Here is a 24,858-nt window from a genome sequence, read left to right as displayed (position 1 = left end):
CAAGTACAGTAAAATAGAGTTGGTCGAAACATTCCCTGCCCACAAGGAGCTTACAGTCTGGAGTCTTACATCTTACAGAACATCTTCCTTCACCCACACAGCTCAGAGGCAATGGCAGTGGCATCGGCAGCTACCACCGGGGCCAGGCACCGGAGCTGCCACCAGCATCAGATTACAACATAATAATAATAATTATGGTATTTGTTAAGTACTTACTATGTGCCAAGTACTGTCCTAAGTGCTGGGGTAGATAAGAGTTAATCAGGTTGTCCCACGTGGGGCTCACAGTCTTCATCCCCATTTTACAGATGAGGTAACTGAGGCACAAAGAAATTCAGTGGCTTGCCTGAGGTCACACGGCAGACAAGTGGCAAAGCCAGGATTAGAAGCCACATCCTCTGATTCCCGGGCTCTTTTCACTAAGCCATACTGCTTCTCACATATGAGTGGGAGGGGGAAACAGAACCACGATGGACTGTACTTCAACTCCTTCACTTTGGGATGTAGAATGAATAGGACATCCAGATAATTTCATAAACCAGCCACATTTCCCTTATGCAGTTGCACCTTCTCCCACCCCATCACCATGAATTCAATTTACTGAAGCACCCCTGGGGTGACATTCATGGCTTTGAATGTTAGATTCTGAATAAATGGCTTTGGGTAGTCCCATTTTCTTCACCTTTCTCCGGTCTTCCAAGACTTTCAACAAATCTTTCATCCCTTTTCCCAAATCCTCTGGGGCCAGAGAGTCAAAGGAAAAGAAGTAACTTGATGATAGTTGAGGGAAAGGAGTCAGTCAAAAACAAAAAGCTTTGATGAGGTGTAGGATTGGCAGTCAGGAAATCTAATCCCAGCTCTGCCACTTTCCTGCTGACCTTGGGCAAATCACTCAAATTTTGTATGACTCGGTTTCTTCATCTGTAAAATGGAGGTTAAATATCTGGTCTATCTCTTCCTTAGACAGTGAGCCCCCATGTGGGACAGAAACTGTGTCTGATCTGATAATAATAATAATAATGTTGGTATTTGTTAAGCGCTTACTGTGTGCCGAGCACTGTTCTAAGCGCTGGGGTAGACACAGGGGAATCAGGTTGTCCCACGTGGGGCTCACAGTCTTCATCCCCATTTTACAGATGAGGTAACTGAGGCACCGAGAAGTTAAGTGACTTGCCCAAAGTCACACAGCTGACAAATGGCCGAGCCGGGATTCGAACCCATGACCTCTGACTCCAAAGCCCGTGCTCTTTCCACTGAGCCATGCTGCTTCTCTACTTAAGTGAGAATATATATACTTAAGTGCTTAGTTCAGTGCTTAGCATGCAGTAAGCACTTAATCAATGGTATTTATTGAATACTAATGCCACTATCATTATTATTATTTTAAAATATGAAGGAGTTAAGAACATGGTAGCAGAACTGGAGCCACAAAAACCTTCTCAGGAAGATTCTTCCCTTGCTTTCCATTGAAAAGCCATAAGATACCAAGAGTTCTTGAATTGGAGAATTTGCCAGGTTTACAGATAACATAGTTAAAAGTGTGCTGCCAACCCTGTTGTACTCTCCCAAGCGCTTAGTACAGTTCTGGGCACACAGTAAGCTCTCAATCAATACCATTGATTGATTACATAATGTGAGCTGAGCTGAGTGATCATTGCAGACTTCCGGGAGATATTACAAATCAGAAAAAGGTGAGCGGCAGGTGAGCCTCACCAAGAAAACAGGCGTGCGCGCGCACACACACACACACACACACACACACACACTCAAATCTTGTACATTTTGAAAGGCATTGAATCTGAAAAAGGTAAAACCTTTCTCAGTGAGAGGAGAATTCAGACCCCCAGTATTATTACAAAGCCTCAGCAATAGTGAGTCAGTTGCACTGCGTGAGAAACTCAATAGCTTGGCTTACAGATGGATCCATTTCAGAGAAACCTCACCCAGAGTTCAGCTTTGCAGCCTGCGCTGATGTGATTCAGAGAGCCTGGCCTTGGATAAGACTGAATTGACTCATTTTTCAAGTGACCGAATTGCTACCATTCCTTTGGGTGCAGATACAGCATTTCTCACACGGGGTCATGATCCCCTGTTGGGGGCAGATGGAAGGTCTGAGTGAATATCAAAATCTGAAGGTGAACAGGCATAAACAGATGTTTGGTAGTTGAGGTATCAGCATGATTTTCAGCAGAATTTCCTTCTTCAAAATCATCATCTCTTCTTTACTAGTCTCTTTACTCATCTTTCCTTCTTACTACTTGTCACCTCATTTCCTGCCTGCTCTGTTAGCAACTCTCCTCTCCTAGAGTGGCCACTGCCTGCACTAAGGAATACCAGACACCCCTTTGCCAAACCTCCCGTTTTCATTAAAATAAAAAATAACTACTGAGAATATTAAATTTGACAGCCAGTTGGTATTTGTTAAGCACTTACTATGTGCAGAGCACTGTTCTAAGCACTGGGGTAGATACAGGGTAATCAGGTTGTCCCACGTGAGGCTCACAGTTAATCCCCATTTTACAGATGAGGTCACTGAGGCCCAGAGAAGTGAAGTGACTTGCCCACAGTCACACAGCTGACAAGTGGCAGAGCCGGTAGTTGAACCCATGACCTCTGACTCTGACTCCCAAACCCGGGCTTTTTCCACTGAGCCACACTGCTTCTGTGACAGTGGCATTTAACTTGTGCAAACAATTAGAGGTTGTACTTCTGTCCATTCTTGGTGATATTAATAAATAGAACAGCTAGTGGAAAGAGCACAGGCTTGGGAGTTAGAGGGCCTGGGTTTTAATCCTGGCTCCACCACTTGCCTGTTGTGTGATCTCAGGCAAGTCACTTAACCTCTCTGGGCTTCAGTTTCCTTATCTGTAAAATGGAGATTCAGTACCTGTTCTCCCTGTTACTTAGACAGTGAGTCCCATGTGGGACAGGGACTGTGTCTGAGCTGGTTATCTTATATCTACTATAGTACTTAACACATAACACATTGAAAGTGCTTAACAAATAACCCAATTATTATTATTACTATTATTGTTATCATTATTATGACAACCACTCTTGCTTAGATTGGGGTGGAAGTAACAGATGAAATCTAATTGACATCATGGCACACAAGTAAGGATGCCATAAGGATAAGCAAGACAAGGTTGTTTGAGGAAATTTGCAGAACTTGTCCAGTTTCTGGGCATTCAAAAATAAAAATACTGGATATAAATGAATCCACTGTAGGATCAATGCCGTGACAGACCAGCTGAAAACCAGACTTTCCAATATAAAAGGAGTTGAGCAGCCACCTCTGCTCTCTCCTCAAAAGCATGGAAATCCTGTTACACTTTGTTTAGTGACCAGAAGTGGTGGGGCATAAGGGATGCGTTCTTGGGAGTGTCAGAAGGAGTCAGAGAATGAAAAGGTTTTAGCCTTATTACTGCAAATGGAGAGTTCAGTCTTCAACATCTTTTTCTGTGTTGAATTCTATCGTGTCCTACCCGTGTGTCACTGAATCTTTATTTTGATGGGCAGGAATGACCTCAACTTGAAATGTCATATTACATTCTGCTTCTTCTCTACATGATTCCATGTGTTTTGTTCTGTTAGGTGCGGTTTGAAGGTTTAACTGGAAATGTGCAGTTTAACGAGAAAGGACGACGGACCAACTACACCCTCCATGTGATTGAAATGAAAGCTGATGGCATTCGGAAGGTAAGGGACATCTATCCCTCCAGTCTCTTCTGGATTGTTATTCCTAGTCTAGCTTTCTTCTTGAGGGAGTGCTGAAAGAAAACTTTAAGAAATGTAGTGCCTTCAAGCAAACTCTGTCCTCTTGCCCTGTGGGGAAAGAGGTAGGAATCTGGAGAAATAATCCTATTTATGATTCAAGCAACTGGTATCATGCTTATGCTTCCTTCCCTGACCTTTAGGGTTGAAAGTACTTAAGATGATAGTTTCAGAGAATAAAATTTACCTCCAACGTGAATGATATTGGAATGGGAAATTATCCCAGTATGAGTTCATTAGTCATAGTCTATATAGCTCTCAGCATCTGATGGGAGGGGTTTGCTCTGCTGTCTAGACCTAATGTCCACACAATAATAATTAATAATTATGGTATTTGTTAAGTGCTCACTGTGTATCAAGCACCATTCCAAACAATGGGATAGATACAAGTTAATCAGGTTGTATGCAGCCTCTGTCCCACATGCGGCTCATATTCTGAGCGGTAGGACAGGTATTGAATCTCCATTTTACAGATAAAGAAACTGAGGCCCAGAGAAATTTAGTGATTTCTCCAAGGTCACATAGTAGAAAAGTGGCAGAGCCTGGATTAGAAACCAGGTCTTCTGACTCGCACACCTGTGCTCTTTCCACTAGTCCATGCTGCTTGCCCAAATGTAAGTCAGAGTGTCCAAACTGTGCCCTCATCCACAGCTGTATTGGGGGTTATTTATAGAAGATTTTCCAGCTTCTAAGGAACAGTCTCTTGGGCCAGTAGAGGGATTCCAGTGATTAGTGATTCCAATATCCCATTTTCAGTGGCAGAATTTCACCCTAGATTTTGTAGGCCAGCATGAACTGAAGAGAAAATTCCCCAGCCCTGAGGAAATGGTTTTAGGGGTGCTGATCTGTTTTACCCATAGGGGCCAAATTGATATGCCAATCCTTTGTATTTAGATCTCCCTATGGAGGCTGACAACTGAGCCCACCAATGGGCCAGGATTTTGAAGCTCTCAACATTCAGACTCTTTCTAGAGACAAATTTCACTGTTCTCTCTTGAGGGGAATGAACCAGACTTGGCATGTTGCCTTCTCAGCCAGCTGAAAAAAGGCAGGAAGCATCTGGGTGTTTTCCCAATAGATCATCTTTGGTCAGGCAGGGGAAGCAGTAATAACCCATTCTCCACAATGAAAACAAATATTGCAGCAGCCTCCTCAAGGACCACTAAAGTAAACAGATTGCAGAGGGTAAGAAATAGTTTCCTGAATTGTTCCCCCCAGGTGTCAGGGAGTAGCTCACAGTCCAAGGAACTGCTTTTTGCCCTCAGGTGATATTTCATAGCTACTGTCCTTGGGGTAAGCCAGCATTCATCATTATGTGTGACAAAGGATAGATGTTTGTCATGTTCAGAAAGCGCATGTGGCTTGGGGAATAGTTTGTCACTTTGGGTGTAAAATGGAATCAGACCATAGCATAAACATTTCCTCAGCTACAGACTGGAAATCCCTGGACTGTGCTACTGTTGCACTGTGCTACAGTAGGCGAGGCAGTCATTCTTCTTCAGTTCCTTTTCTCTAAACCGGAGATAACACTGGCTTTCTAAGTAGTTAAGAATGTCTATAAAAAATCATAATAATAATTATGGGATTTGTTTAGCACTTACTATGTGCCAGGCCATGTATAAGCATTGGGGTGGATACAAGCAAATCGGGTTGGACACAGTCCCTGTCCTACATGGGGCTCACAGTCTCAATCCCCATTTTACAGATGAGATAACTGAGGCACAGAGAAGTGAAGTGACTTATCCAAGATCACACAGCAGACAAGAGGCAGAGCTGGGCTTAGCACTCATGACCTTCTTACTCCCATGGCTGTGCTCTATCCACTACGCCATACTGCTTCTCTAAATCATCCTAAGGCCTGTTTTATAAATATATGATGGGTCAGGCAAATGCCCAATAAGCTTCATTATTACCCTAAACTTCATTATTTATTTCCTGAGAGCTTACTAGGTGCCAAGCACTGTACTAAGTATTTGGGAGAGTATAATACAGTCAAGTTGGTAGACATGATCCCTGCCCACAAGGAGCTTACTTACTAGAAGGGGAAATGGACATTGAAATAAATCTTAGATGGGGACATGGGAGAATATGCAGATGTGCACAGAAGTCAGTCAGTCGTATTTATTGAGTGCTTACCGTGTGCAGACCCCTGTACTAAGCACTTGGGAAAGTGCACTATATCAGTAAACAGGCACATTCCCTGCACACAATGAGTTTACAATCTAGTGGCAGTAGGGAGGTGGGAACAGAGTGGGAAGATAAGAGATTAATTAGGGAAGGCCATCTAGAGGAGTTTTCTTTGTCAGTAGATTCAAGTTTGCTGTGGAGTTCAGGGTGGGGCGACTATCAAGTGCTTCTAAATTCTTAAGAGATGCAGAAGGAAGAGTGAATAGTGGAAATTTGGGCTTAATCAGGGAAGGCCTCTTGGAGCAGATGTGACTTTAATAAGGCTTTGAAGGTAGGGAGGGTGATGGTCTGTTAGATATGAAAGAGGAAGGAGTTCCAGGCCAGAGGCAGGATGTGGGCAAGTAATCTGTGGTGAGATAGATGAGATTATGGTACAGTGAGTATGTTGGTGATAGAATAGTGAAGTGTTCAGTCTGGGTTGCTGTAGATCAGGTGGGAGATCCTGTTTAGGCTTAATGTCATGTGGAGGTCACATGTTAGACTAAAAAGGAGTTTCCCTTCATTGGATGAAATTTGGGTCCACATTGCTGTATATTCATAAACCTGGACTGAAAACACTCATCCTGTACTTAGAGCCACCAAAGAAAGATATGGAATTGGGCTGTCCATCCAGGTCCAACTAAAAGTTTCATATAGGACCCAAGAGCCATTCAGTCAGTCAGTCATATTTATTCGGTGCTTACTGTGTGCAGATCACTGTAAGAAGCACTTGGGAGAGTACGAGACAACAGTAGTACCATACAACAATTTGGCTAGGACTGAACCAAATTCCCAAACCAGGCAAAATCAAAATCAGGGTTTAATTAATCACATAAATGAAAAGATCACAACAGAATACAAAAGGAGAGTTTTGCAAGATAGTCTTCACAGCTTTTGAAGGCCTAAAACCATCTTTTAACCTAGGAATATGATTAGCTCTTTGTTGGAAGGGAACATGTTAACCAACTGTGTTATATTGTACTCTTCCAAGTCCTTAGTACAGTGTTCTGCTCACAGTAAGTGCTCAATAAATACAATTGATTGATTGAGGTTATACCACGTGCTTGGGGAAACTGAAAAGCCTAGCTTAGATTAAAATCACACACCAGTGATGCTCATGACCAAATTAACCCATCCAAAACTTTATTTTTATTCCAGATTTAGCTTGGTTGGAGATAAATACCACATGGGGATCATTTTGAGAGGACCCCAGAGAAAGGAGTCAGGCCTGAAGCATAGTTCCCAGCTAACACCAAACTCCTCAACTTCCTCAGTTCTATCCCAAGTAGGGCTCAGCTCAGCTCTGCACCCCACAGGTGTTGTTTTCTTTATCCTATTGGCCAGAAGCCCTATTGAGCAGCAACATGGCCAAGTAGAAAGACATCGCTCAGCTCTGCACCCCGCAGGTGTTGTTTTCTTTATCCTATTGGCCAGAAGCCCTATTGAGCAGCAACATGGCCAAGTAGAAAGACATCTGGCCTGGGAGTCAGAGGTCCTGGGTCCTAATCCCAGCTCTACCTCTTGTCTGCTGTGTGACCTCTTCACTTCTCTGTGCCTCATTTACCTCATCTGTAAAATGGGGATTAAGACTATGTGCCCAATGTGGGACAATGATGGTGTCCAAGGTGATTAGCTTGTATCTACCCCAGGGCTTGGAACAGTGCCTGGCACATAATAAACACTTAACAAATACCATTAAAGAAAGAAAAGAAAAAGAATACCAGTGCCCTCCCAGAATATTCTAAATGACCCTGAAGGGGTGGGGAAAGTCTGGCCTGAGACAATTTGTGATCTGGCTAACATGTATTCTTCAAGACCAGGTCGTCTTACCTCTTCTATATATCCATGTCCTTATCTGTCAGCCTTTGTTCACCCTTATCCCTGTGTCCTGCATAACAAGTAAGGATTTATTAGAACAGCAGTGCTTATTACTTAGAAAATGCATTGGCACGAATGAATTTGAATTGAAAATATATTTTCCATATTTTCAGTTTATTTTCTGCACCTGTATGTCAGACAAGTTTAGGGCATTTAAAGTATTGGAGAACCTCTTTGAGCTTCAATAGTATGGATGAAGTCAGTTGGAAATAACTGTCCAATTTTTTCTCTCTCATGCTGAACTGAAATCTAACAAGCAAGGGCCTGAGCCAGAGAAATCAGAGTCTCTATATCTTTCTTAGCCTTTGTTCTCATTAATAGATTGGCTATTGGAATGAAGATGATAAATTCGTTCCAGCTGCTATAGACACTCAGACTGGTTTTGATAACTCCAGTGTCCAGAATAGGACTTACATAGTTACAACTATCCTAGTAAGTATTACTGTTTCTGTCTGGCTCTTTCCTTCAACTTCTTTTCCTTTCTCTTCCATGTTGCTCCTTTCCAACCATCCTATTTCTCCTTCACTATCTGGGGCAATTTTGATTTTACTGCATCCTTCCATTTACTCTTCCTTGTGTTTTGCATGTTCTAAGCATGGCCTATTGTGCACATGTACAAGGCACCCAAATGATGCCCTTGGGATTTCTGGGACCCTTTTCTGGGTCTCCTGCTGAATTCCTAAGGTATGTTTTGCAATCCACTTAACCGCTCAGTGCCTGTTTTCTCAGCTCTGAAGAACAGATGATAATAATCCTGGCCTGTTAGTCCCTATTCACATGGTGATGGTAAAGTTGATTAATGAATCAATATCCAGGATGAAATTCTTAGCTTCCTACTGTCAGGCAAGTTATCACAGTATTTCATCCAGAGGGGACCAAAATGGATTATCCTCCAGGAGCGTCAATCATCCCGATTCTACACCACTGTAACGTGATAGAGGAGAGGGATATACTGAAAATTTGCAGAGAACAGTCCTGGAATCCCTCTGTAGCTCTTGCTATCTGCCCAGTCTTTACACATGAGGAAAAACTGTCCCCTCCCCCTAAACATGATTTTCATCATCTAGCTCCTGCTGTTTTGCTAGCAATCAATCAATGGTATTTATTAAGTGCTTACTCTGTGCAGAGCACTGTACTAAGCGCTTAGGAGAGAACTGTACAACAGAGCTGGTAGACATGATCCCTGCCCTCAAGGATCTTACATTCTAGCACTCCTCCAGATATGGAGGAGAGAACAGGAATTGATAATTGTCTTACAATTATTATATTTCTTTATGCATATATGTGTGGATTATTTATTTTTCTATCTTTTGGATTGACTATCAAATGTATCTATTTGGTTGTCTTCCCTTGAAGCCAAGGATTCTCTTAACTGTCATGGATCCTAAATATCTAGCACAATGCTACACACACTTGGGTGCTTAGAAAATACTTGTTCACTTCCCCAGATGGGCTGGTAATATGTTCTCTCCTCCCATCAGGAAGACCCTTATGTGATGTTAAAGAAAAACGCCAATCAATTCGAGGGTAACGAGAGATACGAGGGCTACTGCGTCGAGCTCGCAGCTGAGATCGCCAAGCATGTGGGCTATTCCTACCGTCTGGAGATTGTCAGTGATGGAAAGTATGGAGCCCGAGACCCTGAATCCAAGGCGTGGAATGGCATGGTGGGAGAGCTGGTCTATGGAGTAAGTTCATTTCTGAACAGAGACATTCCAAGGGAGAGGGATTAGGATGAAATGAGAAGCAGCATGGCCCAGTAGAAAGAGCATGAGCGTAAGAGTCAGAGGGCCTAGATTCTAATCCCAGTTCTTCCAAATGCTTGCTGTGTGATCTTGGGCAAGTCACCTAACTTCTCTGTGTCTCAGTGCTACTTAGACTGTGAGCCCCAAGTGGGCCAGGGACTGTGTTTGACCTAATTCACTTGTACTACCCCCATGCTTAGAACAGTGTTTGACACACAGTAAGTGCTTAACAAATACCATAAAAAAAACAGGAAAAAGGCCCTAGCAACGTTTACCATTGCCCATGGCATGAAAGCTCCTACCTGTGGCTCGATGCTCCATATGCTCCCTAAGATTCAGCTTTTGAATGTTCCTTAACTACCCCTCTGCCCCCACAAGCTCCTCTGTCCCTGCTCTCATGGAGTCCTCATCAGGTCTGCTGATGGCACCTGCAGGCATCTTTCTGCTTGGCATTTAGACGTGGGAGAGCCCTGCAGAAGAGGATGCAATTCTGCTGGAATGTTGCAGAGATTTCCTTCCCCCTCCTCTCATTCTGAATGCTTGTGTTGATGCAGCGTGGTTGTCCTGGTTCACGCATTGCGACTGCTAAATTATTGGGGCTAGTTTCCATGGAGACCACAGTACAGCTTTAAGGTCATGCCCATGGCAATTAATCTGACCTTTCCTTTTCTTCAACACTCATTTCAATATTGATTTATGTGTAGTGTAGCTCCTTTTTTCAGGAGAAAAAAGATCAAGGAAGGCATGTCACATGGATTTCCAATGGCAGGTGTTTTAAAGAAACATTCAAAAATGGTAAAAATTATAAATTTAATGGGCACTGGGGAAGCAGCATGGCCTAGTGGAAAGAGTAGAGACCTGGGGTCAGAGGACCTGAGTTCTAATCCTGGCTCTGCTATTTGCCTCCTGGGTGACCTTGGGCAAGTTACTTAACTTCTCTTTGCCTCAACTTCCTTATCTGTAAAATGGGGATTAATACCCATTCTTCCTCCCACTTAGCATGTGAGCCCCACATGGGACAGGAACTGTGTTTGACTTGATTAACTTGTATTCACTTATTCATTCATATATATTGAACGCTTACTGTGTGCAGAGCACTGTATTGTTTGCAAAGTATAATACAGCAATAGAGACAATCCTATCCCAGTCCTTAGTACAATGTGTGTCACATAGTAAGTACTTAACAGATACCACATTTAGCAAGTATCCACCATGAGCTGGACTCTTTGCCATCCAGTCCAAAAGCCAGGACCCCTACTTTCACAAAGATCAATCAAGCTGCTGCTTCTGAAATTGCTGTTTTTTGTTTTTTTTAGTTGAGGGTAGGAGAGGGATTTCCTTTGTATTTAGACAGGAGGTATGAAAATGAGGAAGGGAAAAATCTATAATCCATGAATCTGTACCCTATGTCCATGGAATTGGGCCTGGGCTCATAGAGGAAGCACATTTATTGTAGGTTGCTGAGAAAGGGAGGAAAGGTGGTTAACAGATATCAAATGCTTGAAGCACTGAGATTTTTGAATTGAGGGACCCATTATCTTTATCTGGGAACACTTTGGCCTAGTGAAAAGATCACAGGCCTGGGAGTTACGTTACTTGCCCAAGATCTCACATCAGACAAGTGGCAGAGGAGAGATTGGAACCCAAGTCCTCTGACTCCCAGGCCTGTGCTTTATTCATTAGGCCAAGTTCTCCCATGCCTCCAGTTCAACAGGGGTTGTGTTCTCATAAAACCTCATGTTAAGGAAAACACTCACTGAAGAGCTCATGTGTGCACCCAGTCATTTTTTTGTTCCAGTATCGTGTTGCACTGAATCCAAAATGGATCACATTATCAGAAGAGCATTCACTAATTCCCTAATTACACACTAACCAAAACGTGGAGCAAATACACATTATGGCAGAATGGAGTGCACAGTCTCTCTTGATTGAGGTAGCCTGCTTTAGACCATTGGCTTTGTGGAAGCAGAAACTTGGCTCTTATGTTTAGCGACTGCAAGACTTCTCACAGGGACATCCTGGCTGGATCCTCGAATCTAGTGCCCTTTTTGTTTGCTAGTCCGTAAGGGAGACAGGCCTAATGCCAATTTTGCTACCATTAATCTGCTTTGCAGAGATGATCCAGAAACTAACCAGGCCATGGATTTTGTTTTTTCACCAGCCTGTTCTGCCCTTAGCCGGGTCTTGGGGAGTAAAATGATGGAAATCAGCATGCCACCAATTATCATTTATTTATCCCTGACAAATAGGAATGTGAGACAGCCACACTTCCCCTTCATTCATTAAATTCCTGGGTGACTTTGGGAAGATTATTCCACAGTGTTACCCTATACTCTGCCCTTGCTTCACCACCCGTCTCTCCATTTGAGGAGTAAAATAATTTCCACCTACCTCACAATTTAACGTAAATAAAACCCATTAACAATATCAAGTAATTATATACTGTTCATCACTACTCAATTTGCAACTGACTTTGGAATTCATTGAAATAAAGAGGGGTTTTTTGGTTTTTTTCCTCATTAGGGTAAATTTAAGTCATTCAGGTTCAAACTTCTTCACATGAACAGTACCTAGTAAACCCACTGGGTTAGTTCAAGTCAGTCTCACTTCATTGGATTCTCTTTCTTTTTTTTAAAAGGTATTCTTTAAATGCTTACTACGTGCCAGGCACTGTACTAAGCACTTGGGTAGATACAAGTTAATCAGGTGGGACATCATCCACGAGGCTCATAGTCTTAATTCCATTTTACAGATGAGGGAACTAAGACAAAACAAAGCAATCTTCTAAAACAATGAACTTCAACAGCTATCAGAGATACAGTGAGAGTCTCCATTGCCCCAGTGTCTAGCCTATCAAAGGTTCATATCTCTATAAACTGTAAGCTCGGTTTGGGGCAAGGAATGTGACTGTTATAATGTACTCTCCCAAGTGCTTAGTAAAGAGCTCTGCATACAGTAAGCACCCAAAAAATATGATTGAATGAATGAGTGACTATCATTGAGTTGGTAAAATGGAATTAAAACATATGAATAGGACACAGTCATGTCTCACCAATTTTGAATTGAAATAGTTGGCCATCTGTCCAGAGAAGCCTCATTCCATTTAGTTTGTGCCTTCATCATGGTAGCTGTGGATTTTGACATCCCTAGATGAAGCAGTCAAAAAGTCAATTTATCAGAAAGGAATCAGGCTGCCTTTTTAATAAGAAACTATATTTGGATATGATGGGAAATGAAGGGTCAGGGTTGACATTTGATCTACTGGGTAGGAACAGAGAAAACAGCTTTGAAATTAGCATGTGCTCCCATGCCAGGAGTGTTCACAGAAATGAAATCAAATTAGCCCTTTTTTTCTTTCCCCTTAGGTCAATTTCTGTGGTACTCCGTATTTCAGTATGGGTTTGTTTCAGCCAAACGCGGGTACTCATTCATCCTAGAAGAAAAGCTTTAAGAAAGTGTGATCAAGGATAAATTGAGAGGCAGTGGCTTTGGTCAATATGTTCCAGTCAGTGTGCAATTTGCAGACTGATGGAATTTCATACGGGCCGTACCCTGCTTTCAACTTTTTTGCAAAGCTGTCGTAAAATCTGGCCTTGAGTCTATTTGTGCGTGTTTAGCAAAATGCCTGAATGTCACATTGCGTTGGGATGGCCTTTAGCAAAACCGTTCCATAAAATACAATAGCAACAACAGCTATGAACACAAAAATGAGTGAACATGGAATCCAGCCACTCTTCTTTTATTGTATTTCCTTCCAGAGAGCGGATGTAGCTGTTGCCCCACTAACAATCACGCTAGTCCGAGAAGAGGTCATCGACTTCTCCAAGCCATTCATGAGTTTGGGCATCTCCATCATGATCAAGAAACCACAGAAGTCCAAGCCAGGAGTGTTTTCCTTCCTTGATCCCTTGGCATATGAAATCTGGATGTGCATTGTGTTTGCCTACATTGGCGTGAGTGTGGTCCTCTTCTTGGTCAGTCGCTTTAGCCCCTACGAGTGGCACACTGAGGAATTCGAGGAAGGACGCGATCAAACATCCAGTGACCAGTCTAACGAGTTTGGGATATTTAACAGCCTCTGGTTCTCCCTCGGAGCCTTTATGCAGCAAGGATGTGATATTTCACCCAGGTTGGTTATCTTCTTGTGCATTGTTTCCTTAACGGGTGATGGAATTGCTGAAAATCAAATGTTCTATTTTTCTTTTAATTCAATTTTCTAGTATGTGCCCCATTTGATTTCACCACTGTGCTTTCCTCCCTTTAGCCATAGTTCCTTCTCTGATGATTGTAGAATGCTTCTACCTCTCGGAATTGCAAATGCTTTGACTGCTACCCTTATTCATTCTGTCATTTATTCAATCATATTTATTAAGTGCTTACCGTGTTTAGAGCACTATAGTAAACACTTGGGAAAGTACAGTACAACAATAAACAGTGACAATACCTTCCCACAACGAGCTCACAGTGTAGAGATGCCATCACCCTCTCTTATAAGGAAGATCTGGAAACACCCCAAGCCCACACTCAGAAATCTGGGACACTGTGACTGGGCAACCTTAAGTGACATTACTCATTAGAGGGTGAGAATAGAGCCCCTAAGATATACACGCCAATTCCTCAGATAACCCCACAGAACCACTATGTGGCTCTCCAGTTATCCCCAAATCTCTGTCCACGAAGGAAAGCCATTATGGGCCAATTGCCAGTTATAGAAGTGCTAGATAATTAATAACTAGCAGTGCTAGTTAGAGAAGCAGCATGGCTTAGTGGAAGGAGCACAGGCTTGGGAGTCGGAGGTCGTGGGTTCAAATCCCAGCTCAGCCACTTGTCAAGTGTGTGCCTTTGGGCAAGTCACTTAACCTCTCTGTGCCTGTTACCCCATCTGTAAAATGGGGATAAAGACTGTGAGCCCCACGTGGGACAAGCTGATCACCTTGTAACCTCCCCAGTGCATAGAACAGTGCTTTGCACATAGTAAGCACTTAACAAATGCCATCATTATTATTATAGATTCTGACTTCTGAAGTTTCAGCAGCTCACTAGAAAATGATCCCGGGCCACTGACCATAGGAAGCAGCTTGGCGTAGTGGATAGAGAACAGGCCTGGGAGTCAACAGGTCTTGGGTTCTACTTCCGGCTCCACCACTTGTCTGCTGCATGACCTTGGGCAGGTCACTTCTCTGTGCCTCAGTTATCTCATCTATAAAATAGGGATTGAGCCTGTGAGCCCCATGTGGGACTGTGTCCAGACCTTTATTAATCACTTTCCAGTAGGTTTACCTGACTTACATTAGGACGAGAAAATGAACAAATAGCATTTCTCCTTGAAGGGATGTGGTATGTGTATTAAGTGTTCATTCTGTGGTCCAGGGTTCATGAGTATAGAAAAGATAGTGACATGGAATTAGCAGTATCCTTCTCCAGGAATATCCTTCTCCAGGGGATATTTTCCTTTAGAAACTCTCATGATTCACCATTGAAATTATATCTTGTTTGAAAGTCTGGAACCAAACAATCAGATTCCTGTGGACTCAGAAAAGCTGGCCAAAGTGTTGCCAAAATTTGTAGGCTCAAGAGAATTTTTCATCAAACTTTTAGGAAATTTTATGAATGGATTATTACAGAAAATTACAGCATTATCTTTATTGTATTTGCAGAAAAAATTTTTCCTTTATTTGCAGAAAAATTTGTTTTCTGATAACATACACTTACAATTGCTTTAGTAACGAATGATTTATGCAACTGTGTATTATCCCTTACAATATGAATTCATTTATTAGTTTTAAATATAAGAATTTTTTTTCATTTAGCTGTTCAAGTATAAGGTACTATAAGTAAATCAAATCAACAGACTGCTTAAAGACTATGAGAGCCTTGCTTTGAAAGGAGGTATGTGCTGGAAATAATGAAGTTTGGTATTTGTTAAGCACATACTATGTGCTAAGCACTATACTAAGTGGTGGGAGAGAAAGAAGATAGAAAGAAAGGGAAATATGGCAATCACAAGAAGAACTAATATTATTTACATCGGTTGATTTTTTTGGTTTTGGGAGTTTTTTTTTGCTTAAGGGCTTATTTACTGACTGAAGAAAAGGTTTTTCTCAGCTCCTTCTAATTTATGACCTAATTTTATTCTGGAGACATTTTATTTTAGGAATGGGAAAGAAGAATAATTTAATGTGCTGAAGGCTGCATAAATATCTTTTAAAAACTCAAGGGCAGAAGGGTGATTTTTGAGGAAGATGAGGGAAGGATTTGCCATTTGGAAATCAGGAGATAGTCTGATTGGTGTAGACTATACCTGATCATAAATGTGTTTTCTTTTCTTTCTTAGGGGAGTATGCAGAAGAGGGAAAAGTCTAGTGATAATTATTGCAAATGGCTCAGAAAGCCAGAAGTGACATAAAAATAGCCAAGATTGCCACAGATCTTTCAGGGGCATTTCTTGGTGGGACTTCAAACTGGCTATGCTCTTTCATTGAATTTCATATTTTTTTCTGAAAATTTCCTGCTTTAAAACTAGGTCCAATTAATTGTATTTGTTCAGTGCCTATTGTGTATACAGCACTGTACTGAATATTTGGGAGAGTGTAATATAGCACTGATAAGTACGTTCCCTGCCCACAAGAAGCTTACAATCTAGAGGGGGAGACAGACATTCACATAAATTACAGATACATACATAAATACATAAATTCATTCAATAGTATTTATTGAGTGCTTACCATGTGCAGAGCACTGTACTAAGCACTTGGAATGTACAAATCAGCAACAGATAGAGACAGTCCCTGCCCTTTGATGGGTTTACAGTCTAATCTACATAAATAAATCCAATTTCCTGATCTTCAAGAGCCTAGTACAGTGCTCTGCACAGAGTAAGCACCTAATAAATATGATTGAGTTGAATGAATGAATTCCTGAGCACCCACCGGCCTCCAGTGGAGGTCTGGGAATGATAGGATTTCAAGAAAGGAAAAGAGAATTGTGATCCTTGGGAAGGGGATGCCAATGCCAATTGTATTCACATACAAAGGAGTATCTTTGGAAATGGGCCGTGAGGACAGATTAGCACAAATACAAAGAAAACTTCTTGAGCCTGGGTGGGTGATTAGATGCTTTTATTAAACGAAAGTAAATTCGTGACTCTTCTGTTTTTGAGCAAAACATTCATTAGATGTGAACAGCTGGGTAACAAAAGCCTCCAGAGCACTCAGCCCACTGAATCTCTTTTGATGTAACAAACACATTCTGAGCCCTCTTTGGAGGTGCCTAACAAGAAGATTTAGAAGGGATTGCCTCAGTAATCACTGGCTGACCCTCTCCTCCCTCCCAGGATGGAGGTTTGAGGTAAATAGCCCATCGGCCAGAATTATGCTTCCATGTGCCGCCAGAACGTCTTCCTAAAACACTTTTTTAAAAAACCTGTAACAGTTTTGGGGCTACACCTCTCGCTGTGGGTTGGGGATACCCAGGGCTCTTACAGACCTAAAGAAGCAGTGTGGCCTAGTGGAGAGAACAGGTCTGGGAGTCAGAAGGATCTGAGTTCTATTACTGGATCCACCTCTTGTCTGCTGTGTGATCTTGGGCAACTCACTTAACTTCTCTGTGCCTCTATTACCTCATCTATAAAATGGGTATTAAGATCGTGAGCCCTATGTGGGACATGGACTGTGTCCAACTTCATTAGCTTGTATCTGCCCCAGTTCTTAGTACAATGCCTGGAACACAGTAAGCAATTAACAATGCCATTAAAAAAAAGACCTCAAGGGAATTGTCACATAAGGCTTAAACCTTGAACTCCACAAAAGACAGGGACTGTGTCTAATTCCTGCCTGCATATTGTTGCCCAATGCTTAGTACAGTGTTCTGCACACGGTAAGCCCTCAATAAATACAATGACTGACTGACTGACTAATTAGGATTTTTGCTTCCATACTGGCTGTGACCTGAGACTTTGGTTCTTCGGTTTACCCCTTGCAGACCAAGCTTCAGTCGGTTTGAATCTCTAATTCTTGCAACTCTGACTGAAGATCCACTACATAACCATTATCAGGATAACCCATTTGACATTTAACTCTGTCTAGCTCCAGTCTTGGAGACAGCTTTCAGGCTCAAACCCCGGGTCTTGATGGGAGAGAACTACAAATCCACTACCTTCTTTTTCTGTTCGATCCACACATGTAGGCCAGAGAGAGGCTGGTTCTTTAGTCCATAACTGTCTTCTCTCCCATCTGAGATCATGAACGCCTCAGTGTAAGGATGAAGTGGTCTGTGCCATTTCATCTCAGTCATGACAGTGGATAATTAGCTGTCTGTGAAACTTTAGTTTGTCAGACCTAGGAAGATATTGAGCAATAGGTCCTGGGTTACCTTGTTATTTAGCTTTACATACCTATCCCCCTTTACTTTCTCCTATCTGTAAGTTATTTTAGTGTCTGTCTGACCCTCTAAGTTATAACCTCCTCAAGGACAGGAATCTACTTTACTTTGTTGTATTCTCTTGGGTGTTTAGTACAGTGCTGTGCACACTGTAGCTCCTCAATCAATATTATAGATCAGATTAGTCAAAGAAGAGGGTTTTTTGTCACTAAAAATGATTAGACTGATAAAAATGATTAGACTAAGGGAGTTGGTTCAAGCCTTTACCCTTGGGGTTTTTTTGAGGTGTCACCCCTGCTTGAGGACTTTCCTCCATAAGTGCCTCGCCTGCCTTTAGCCTGAAAAACCCAAGCCTTTCCTAATAATAATAATAATTATAATTATGGTATTTGTTAAGTGCTTACTATGTGCCAGGAACTATACTAAGCGGTGGGGTGGATTCAAGGAAATAGGGTTGGAAACAGCCCCAGTCCCATTTTACAAATGAGGTAACTGAGGCACAGAGAAGCTAAGTGACTTGCCCAAGGTCACACAGCAGACAAGTGAGGGAATCAGAATTAGAACTCATGACCTTCTCTACTGCACCATGCTGCTTCTCCATACCCTGCCTAGAGAGCAGGGACTGTTTCTAGTTTTAGGGTTTGGTCCCAAGGGCCTAGTACCGTGCTCTACACAGAGGAGGGAGATAGATACTCAAAAAATGCAAGTAATTATGGTAATCAAAGTTTTCTCTAAAACCCCCAGCCTCCAGTTCAGTTTTATGGAAAGAGAGCACCCCAAAATTACTAGACATCCATTGCTAACCTCTTGAATACTGCCCCCAAATTGGGTGGAGAGTAGTTGGTGATCAGTTTGTTTAGTCCAGTTCAATGGTTAAAATTTAGCAGCTTGATCTTCTGGCCTTCTGTCCCCTTGACCAACAGAGAGGAGACAGAGAAACACAAGACCACAACTTGATACACCCATAGATTTCTTTTTAAAGGCATATAAGGCATATCAATCAATCACTGGTATTTATTGAGTGCTTACTATGTGCAGAGCACTGGGAGATTCATAGATTGTGAACCCCTAGAAAGACAGTGTCCGTGTCTAATTCCCAGAGCTTAGTACAGTACACAATACTGCACAGAGAAAGAGTTTAATCAATAATATAACTACTACTGCTCACTTGGAAGATAAGGAAACATCATAGGTAGAGAAGAGAAATTAACTATCAGCAATCCACCATACATGGACAAAATGAGCATACAATAAAATCCAGCTTCAAGAAACAAGCTTACCCACCTCTAGACATAATCTAAATTGGAGTTGAATAGTCTTGGGATTTCAGAATAGTTACTCAGCAGATTTCCACATGCCCTGAAGTTCCCCTTTCTGGATTAAAGTTTTCTCTTTCCAAGGGCTTCTTGCCAGACTGTTTCCCCTAAAGTGATTTCCCTCAGGCTCTCTGCTCCCTGAACTCTGTGTGGTGAAAAGAAAGGAAAGGAAGTGTTTCCTTCCTACCTTTATATTTAAGCCTCCTCTGGGTCCTTCTTTTTCAATGCCTGATCAGGTATTGGTTTGGTTATCCAAATGGAGAAGTCCCTGATTCTCCGCCTCCCCATGCCCTACAGCTGGCATCCTACTCTTTTTCTACTGTCTCTCTTTGAAAGATAGGCAGTGGTTTGGAGCCTGTGAAATTAGCCTGTGAAATTATAAATGTGTAAGCTCACTGTGGGCAGAGAATGTGTTTGTTATATTCTCCCAAGCACTTAGTACAGTTCTCTGCACAAAGAAAGCACTCACTACGATTGACTGACCAGCTTTGGCTGGACTTTGCTAACTCCATATCTATAACTAGCATGGCTGAGCAGTCTAAGGTGCTGGATTTAGACTCCAATCTCCCCATTGGGTTGGGTTCCCATCCCATCACTACCAACCTACTATTTTGAAGCAGCGTGGCTTAGTGGAAAGAGCACGGGCTTGAGAGTCAGAGGCTGTGGGTTCTAACCCCAGCTTCGCAACTTGTCATCAGTGTGTCTTTAGGCAAGTCACTTCACTTCTCTGTTACCTCATCTGCAAAATGGGAATTAAGACTTTGAGCCCCCAAGGGGACAACCTGATTACCTTGTATCTACCCCAGTGCTTAGAACAGTGCTTGGCACTAGTAAGCGTTTAACAAATACTATTATTATGATTGTTATTGTTATTACTATTATTACCTCAGAATTAGCCCTGGTCTAATATATTTGAGTAGACGTTGTACCAAACAAAAATTTTAAAGAAAGCACTTGTCTCCAGTGGTGTCTTGAAAGAACAATGTTGGCTTTTTCTAAAAATGTTATTTGTTAAGTGTTTACTATGTGCCAGGCACAAGTGCTAAACACTGGGGAAGATTCAAGATAATTAGGTAGGACACAGTCCATATCCTACATGGAGCTTACAGTCTTAATTCCCATTTTACAGATGAGATCACTGAGAAGTGAAGTGCCATGACAAAGGTCACACAGCAGAGAAGTGAATGAGCTGGCATTAGAACCCCAATCCTCCCATTTACCTCCCTACTTTTTTTTAAGCAGAAAGTGGTTTGCAAATGGGCTAAGTGTACACCCATAGGTGGAAATGTTAAGAATGGACCTTTCTCCCTTAGGCAGGAGACACCTTTTGTCCTAAAATTCCTAGGCCTTATTATAATTTCAATTTTCATACAGAATTAAAACCTGTATCCTACAGGTCTGTTGCTTCGCATTTGGATGAGGTTTGTAGGTTGCAGTCCCTTCAATAACTTGAGATCTGTTCACAGTGAAGTGTCTTCTGCAAGCATGATTCAGGAGCCATGCAAGAGTCAGATGGGATTTTTGTATTGTTGATAGGTCATTCCTAAATCGACTATTTTAGGGTATGCACAATTGAGTGGGGGCAGGATCAAAAGGACAGGAAAAGGTGGGGGAGGATAGAAAAGCAATCATGGGAGAGACCTAAAAATAAGGGTAGACTGATAGGTAGATGGAGACGTAGAAGGAGAGGGGTAAGAAGAGAGACAGAAATGAAAATGGAGGGACTTAGCTAGCTGCCATCTGCCATTGGCTACCCCAGACCATAGCTTCACCAACCACCACCTGGGGTGAGTGACAGGCCTGGTGGTGATTGTAGTCATGGCTGTCCATGTTCCTGAGCCCCTCCTCTTAGTCATGCCATCCCCTCTCCTGACTCGCAGTGGAGGGAAGACTGATGCCAGGTTGAGGGTCAGGGTGGGGGTGGGGAGTGAGGAAAGGCCCTTTTTAAATCATTCATATCAGAAGAGCCATACTGGGGCTTCTTGTTTTATCGGGATTGCTCTCCAAACAATTCCAGCGTATTTTCACCTCTAGGGAACACAGGGCCATAGAGTCTACAAGGAGGTAAGGCTTGGTTCTAATCATGCTAGATAAGTGTCTGAGTGAGGCCAGCTATCAAACTCTCCTCTGAGAACCCTGGCACTGCCAAAGAACTAGTATCTTTAGTTTCAGCTTCCTTCTCAGGCTATCTCTTCTGCCACTTCCCTCCGTCATCATTCCTTTCAGCCTTCCTCTGGACCATAACATCTGCCATCTCGATTGCTCAAATTCCATGTCATTTCTGACATCTCTCTTCAAACATCATTTCCTTTATCTTCTGATATTGAGAGAGAAGATATAAGGGGCATCAGAGCCCACCTCTTGTAACAGAGTGGGCAGCTGTGGTACAACACACCCTTCCTCCCAGGAGACTGGGAGCTATTCCATTTCCTCATACAGTGGGAAAGAGGAAAGCAGAGGAAGGGTGTGAATAAATATCCAAGGATAAAAAAAAGCAAAAATCTTGAAATGATGAAACAGAAACCCTCATTAGGTACAGACCAAGGGATATGTGCTCAGCTCTGTGCAGAGGGCTTTATTTATGTAAACCATGATTAATGACATTACTTACTCATCGATTCAAAATATGCCCTTAAAGATGGGTGTTGCATAATGGGGCTTGACTTTATTCAATAGCTGTTGCAGTGAAAGTACCGCTGAGGTGGGCAGTGATTCTTCCCCCCAGGACTGATGTGAAATTAAGTTGAGACAGCAAGAATGGCTACACTACAAAGATGACCCTGAACCAAAATATCCCCATCATCTGCTTTGCCAGCTAAATGCCTATTTACATTTAACCTGCGTTGTCCAGAAAACAAATGATAAAGCCGGAAGCCTGAGCTATAATGTTAAACTGCTTCACAGACCATAAAAACATGAAAAGGAATAAAACTTTTACAAGGTCCTGAAAATTGCAGATAGTGTGTTTAAAAGAGTTTTAAAAAAATCCCAATAGATAAAATCATTTCCTGAATACTCAAGTGCAAACTCTTTTTTTATGTCTTGGTGAGCTGTTCTGTCCTTCACCAAGTGAAAAATAAAATGCTCCTTCTCTGCTTTTCTAGATTGCTCCAACAGCTGAACAGTTTAGTTGGGAGAAGTGATTTTTCTGAAACCAGATTGAGAAAAGGGTCAGGGAGCTGATTTTTTTTTCCCAGTTTCCAGTAGAAATCAATCTCAAACTCTTTGAAAAAAATGAATTTAGCCAATTAACCATAAAACTATATGTAATGTTGCTTTGATGTTGCTAGATCTCCTTGGATTTTATAACAAAAAAGGTTTTTTTTTTCCTTTTTCAAGTGAAATGCTGAATGCCTTTTTACTTCATCATGTTCCTTTTCAGAATTATATTTAAGGCCTGGGGGCAGAGAAAAGAGAATTGGGGTATCTCCAGAGACTTTTGCAAAGGGTGGTGGCCTTCTGGAGGAGATATTATTTTAGTCTTTAAGAATTTCTGAAGCCATCCTTTGATTCTGCTGGTACTCTCCTCATAAAGGAGATGTATGACAGCATTGCAGAGAAGTCTTGTTTGCTTGGGATAGAACAATGATCAGAGGAATGGAAAAAATGCTTTTCTTCCAAGTTTTCCAGAGAGTTTGAGAATTTTTTTTCCCTATTTTTTTGGTCATTCTTTCCACCTGGCATGGAAAGTTTCTTTTTATTTTCATTTTCCTATCTATCTGAAGACATCTCCTAATGGGACTATAAACTTAGCTTTTGATTCATGGAATATGAGGAAAATGAGGTATCCAGAAAGAAATAAAAGATGAAGTGAAATTAAGGAAATACAAGCTTCTAGGCCCAAAATGGTGTTTTTGAGGAAGGAGGAGTGACTAAAATGATCAAGATAAGGAAAAAGGGAAGTTCTTTTAACTCTTGCATTTTTGTTAAACAGAAACAGGGAGAGATAAGAAATGAGTTAAGATCCAAGAAAGAGCATAATCTAGATACAGGTGAGAGCTAATTGGGATCACAGATTAGATTTTTGCAACTAGGGCAGAATAGGGCAGATTTAAGAAAGGATATCAATGTTTCCAAAATTCTTAACTCAGTGGCTGTGGTTCTTTCTTTCCTATGAATGTATGGGTCCAAGGATATTAGTAGTTGGCAAGAGCTTCTTTCTCATTTTGTGATTGGACATCATGTAATTTTGGCCGAGACATAGTTCACACCTATCTGTCATTATGTCCAAGGCTTTGTGTTGTGTTAAGAATTTGAAGATATTGGTACTGTAGCATCAGGTGAGTTGTAGACAGGGTTTCACTTGTACCACTAGAGGAGAAAGAGGTTTGTTGCTCTCTTATAGCTATAACCTGTCTCATGTGAATTTCAATGGGAAATACTGGGGTTCTTGTGGAATAGAGTCATGCCTTCATTCCTGGGATAGGCATGTGAACCTTGTTATCCTCAGATAATGATAATAATAGTAGTAATAGTATTTAAGCAGCTACTCTCTGCCAAGAACTTTTAGGTGCTGGGGTAGAAGTTAATCACATCAGGCGCATTTCCTGACACACATGGGGCTCACATTCTAAGTAGGAGAGAGAACAGGAAATGCAGAATGACCTAGTGGAAAGATCACAGGCCTGGGAGTCAGAGGACCTGGGTTCTAATTCCAGCTCTGCCAATTGTCTGCTGTGTGAAATTGGGCAAGTTGCTTTACTTCTCTGAGCCTCAGTTACCTCATCTGTAAAATGGAGATTAAAATTGTGAGTCTCATGTGGGATACGGACTTGCTTAGTACAGTGTTTGGCACATAGAAGGTGCTTAACAAATGCCATTTAAATAATAATAATTTTTTTAAAATCAGGAAGAATACCCATTTTACAGATGAGGAAACTGAGACCCAGATAAGCTAAGGGACTTTCCCAAGGTTAAACAGCAGGGAAGTGGTGGAGTCAGAATTTGAACTCAGGTCCTCTGATTCCCAGGCCCATGTTCTTTCCACTAGGCCATGCTGGTACAGTCAGTGTGCTCTCAGAGGCATTAAACTTCAATTTTTGTCTTCAGTTATTATGGAAACAACAATGTTTATGTCTTATGCAGTGTCATGCACACCAGGGACACTTGCTGAATTAGATTTTCTAGATGCCTCCGTCTAGACTATAAGTTTATTAAGGGCAGGGAATGTGTCTGTTATGCTGTTATATTGTACTCTCCTAAGTGCTTAGAAGAGTGCTCTGCACACAGTAGGCACTCAAAAAATATGATTGATTGGTTGATGTCTTAGCTACTCAAAGGGTAAATTAGGCATTTCCAGCAGCTGTATTAACTCTTTCAGACCACAAGGAAGTATTCAGACCATTTTTACTCCAGTCGGTTAAATAGGGTCTGGAAGAATAAACACAAGAACCCCAAGGGCCTGACTTGCCCTCAGGGAACTGCACTGGCATGAGAAAAGTCCAGCTCATCTGCACAGTTCCTATAACATATAACATGCACCTCAGCGGTATATGGGGGCTGTGGACCTAATCAGAAGTCAGAGTGCAAAGCATATTTTGGCAGAGGATGGGTCAGATGCAGAGTTGAGTGCCACTCTATAGCTGGTGCGCCTCTTTATG

General features: G+C 41.9%; 1 protein-coding gene and 1 long non-coding RNA gene across 5 annotated transcripts in view; one reads left to right on the top strand and one right to left on the bottom strand.

Moving 5' to 3' along the window:
- GRIA1 (glutamate ionotropic receptor AMPA type subunit 1) overlaps nt 1-24,858 on the top strand; it is a 229,561-nt gene that overhangs the window by 144,518 nt on the left and 60,185 nt on the right. For all 3 annotated transcript variants that reach the window (XM_001509619.4, XM_001509656.4, XM_007655322.4), the window contains exons 8-11: nt 3,595-3,699; nt 8,140-8,250; nt 9,300-9,506; nt 13,322-13,692. In XM_001509619.4, coding sequence (XP_001509669.1) covers nt 3,595-3,699; nt 8,140-8,250; nt 9,300-9,506; nt 13,322-13,692 — 794 coding nt within the window. The remainder of the gene's footprint in view (nt 1-3,594; nt 3,700-8,139; nt 8,251-9,299; nt 9,507-13,321; nt 13,693-24,858) is intronic.
- LOC114806615 overlaps nt 1-24,858 on the bottom strand; it is a 100,240-nt gene that overhangs the window by 18,620 nt on the left and 56,762 nt on the right. Inside the window, exons 5-6 of one of the 2 annotated variants that reach the window (XR_003754666.2) lie at nt 12,616-12,709; nt 7,769-7,828 (exon numbers count right to left, since the gene is read on the bottom strand). The exons of the other annotated variant lie outside the window; for it this stretch is intronic. This is a non-coding gene — a long non-coding RNA (uncharacterized LOC114806615). Of the gene's footprint in view, nt 1-7,768; nt 7,829-12,615; nt 12,710-24,858 lie in introns of those variants that run through there. 2 annotated transcript variants of the gene reach the window in all.

The sequence above is a fragment of the Ornithorhynchus anatinus genome, chromosome X1, assembly GCF_004115215.2.
Source record: "Ornithorhynchus anatinus isolate Pmale09 chromosome X1, mOrnAna1.pri.v4, whole genome shotgun sequence".
NCBI lineage: Eukaryota > Metazoa > Chordata > Mammalia > Monotremata > Ornithorhynchidae > Ornithorhynchus > Ornithorhynchus anatinus.
The sequence above is the reverse complement of the archived record's forward strand: the minus strand, read 5'-3'. Positions and strand labels throughout refer to the sequence as shown.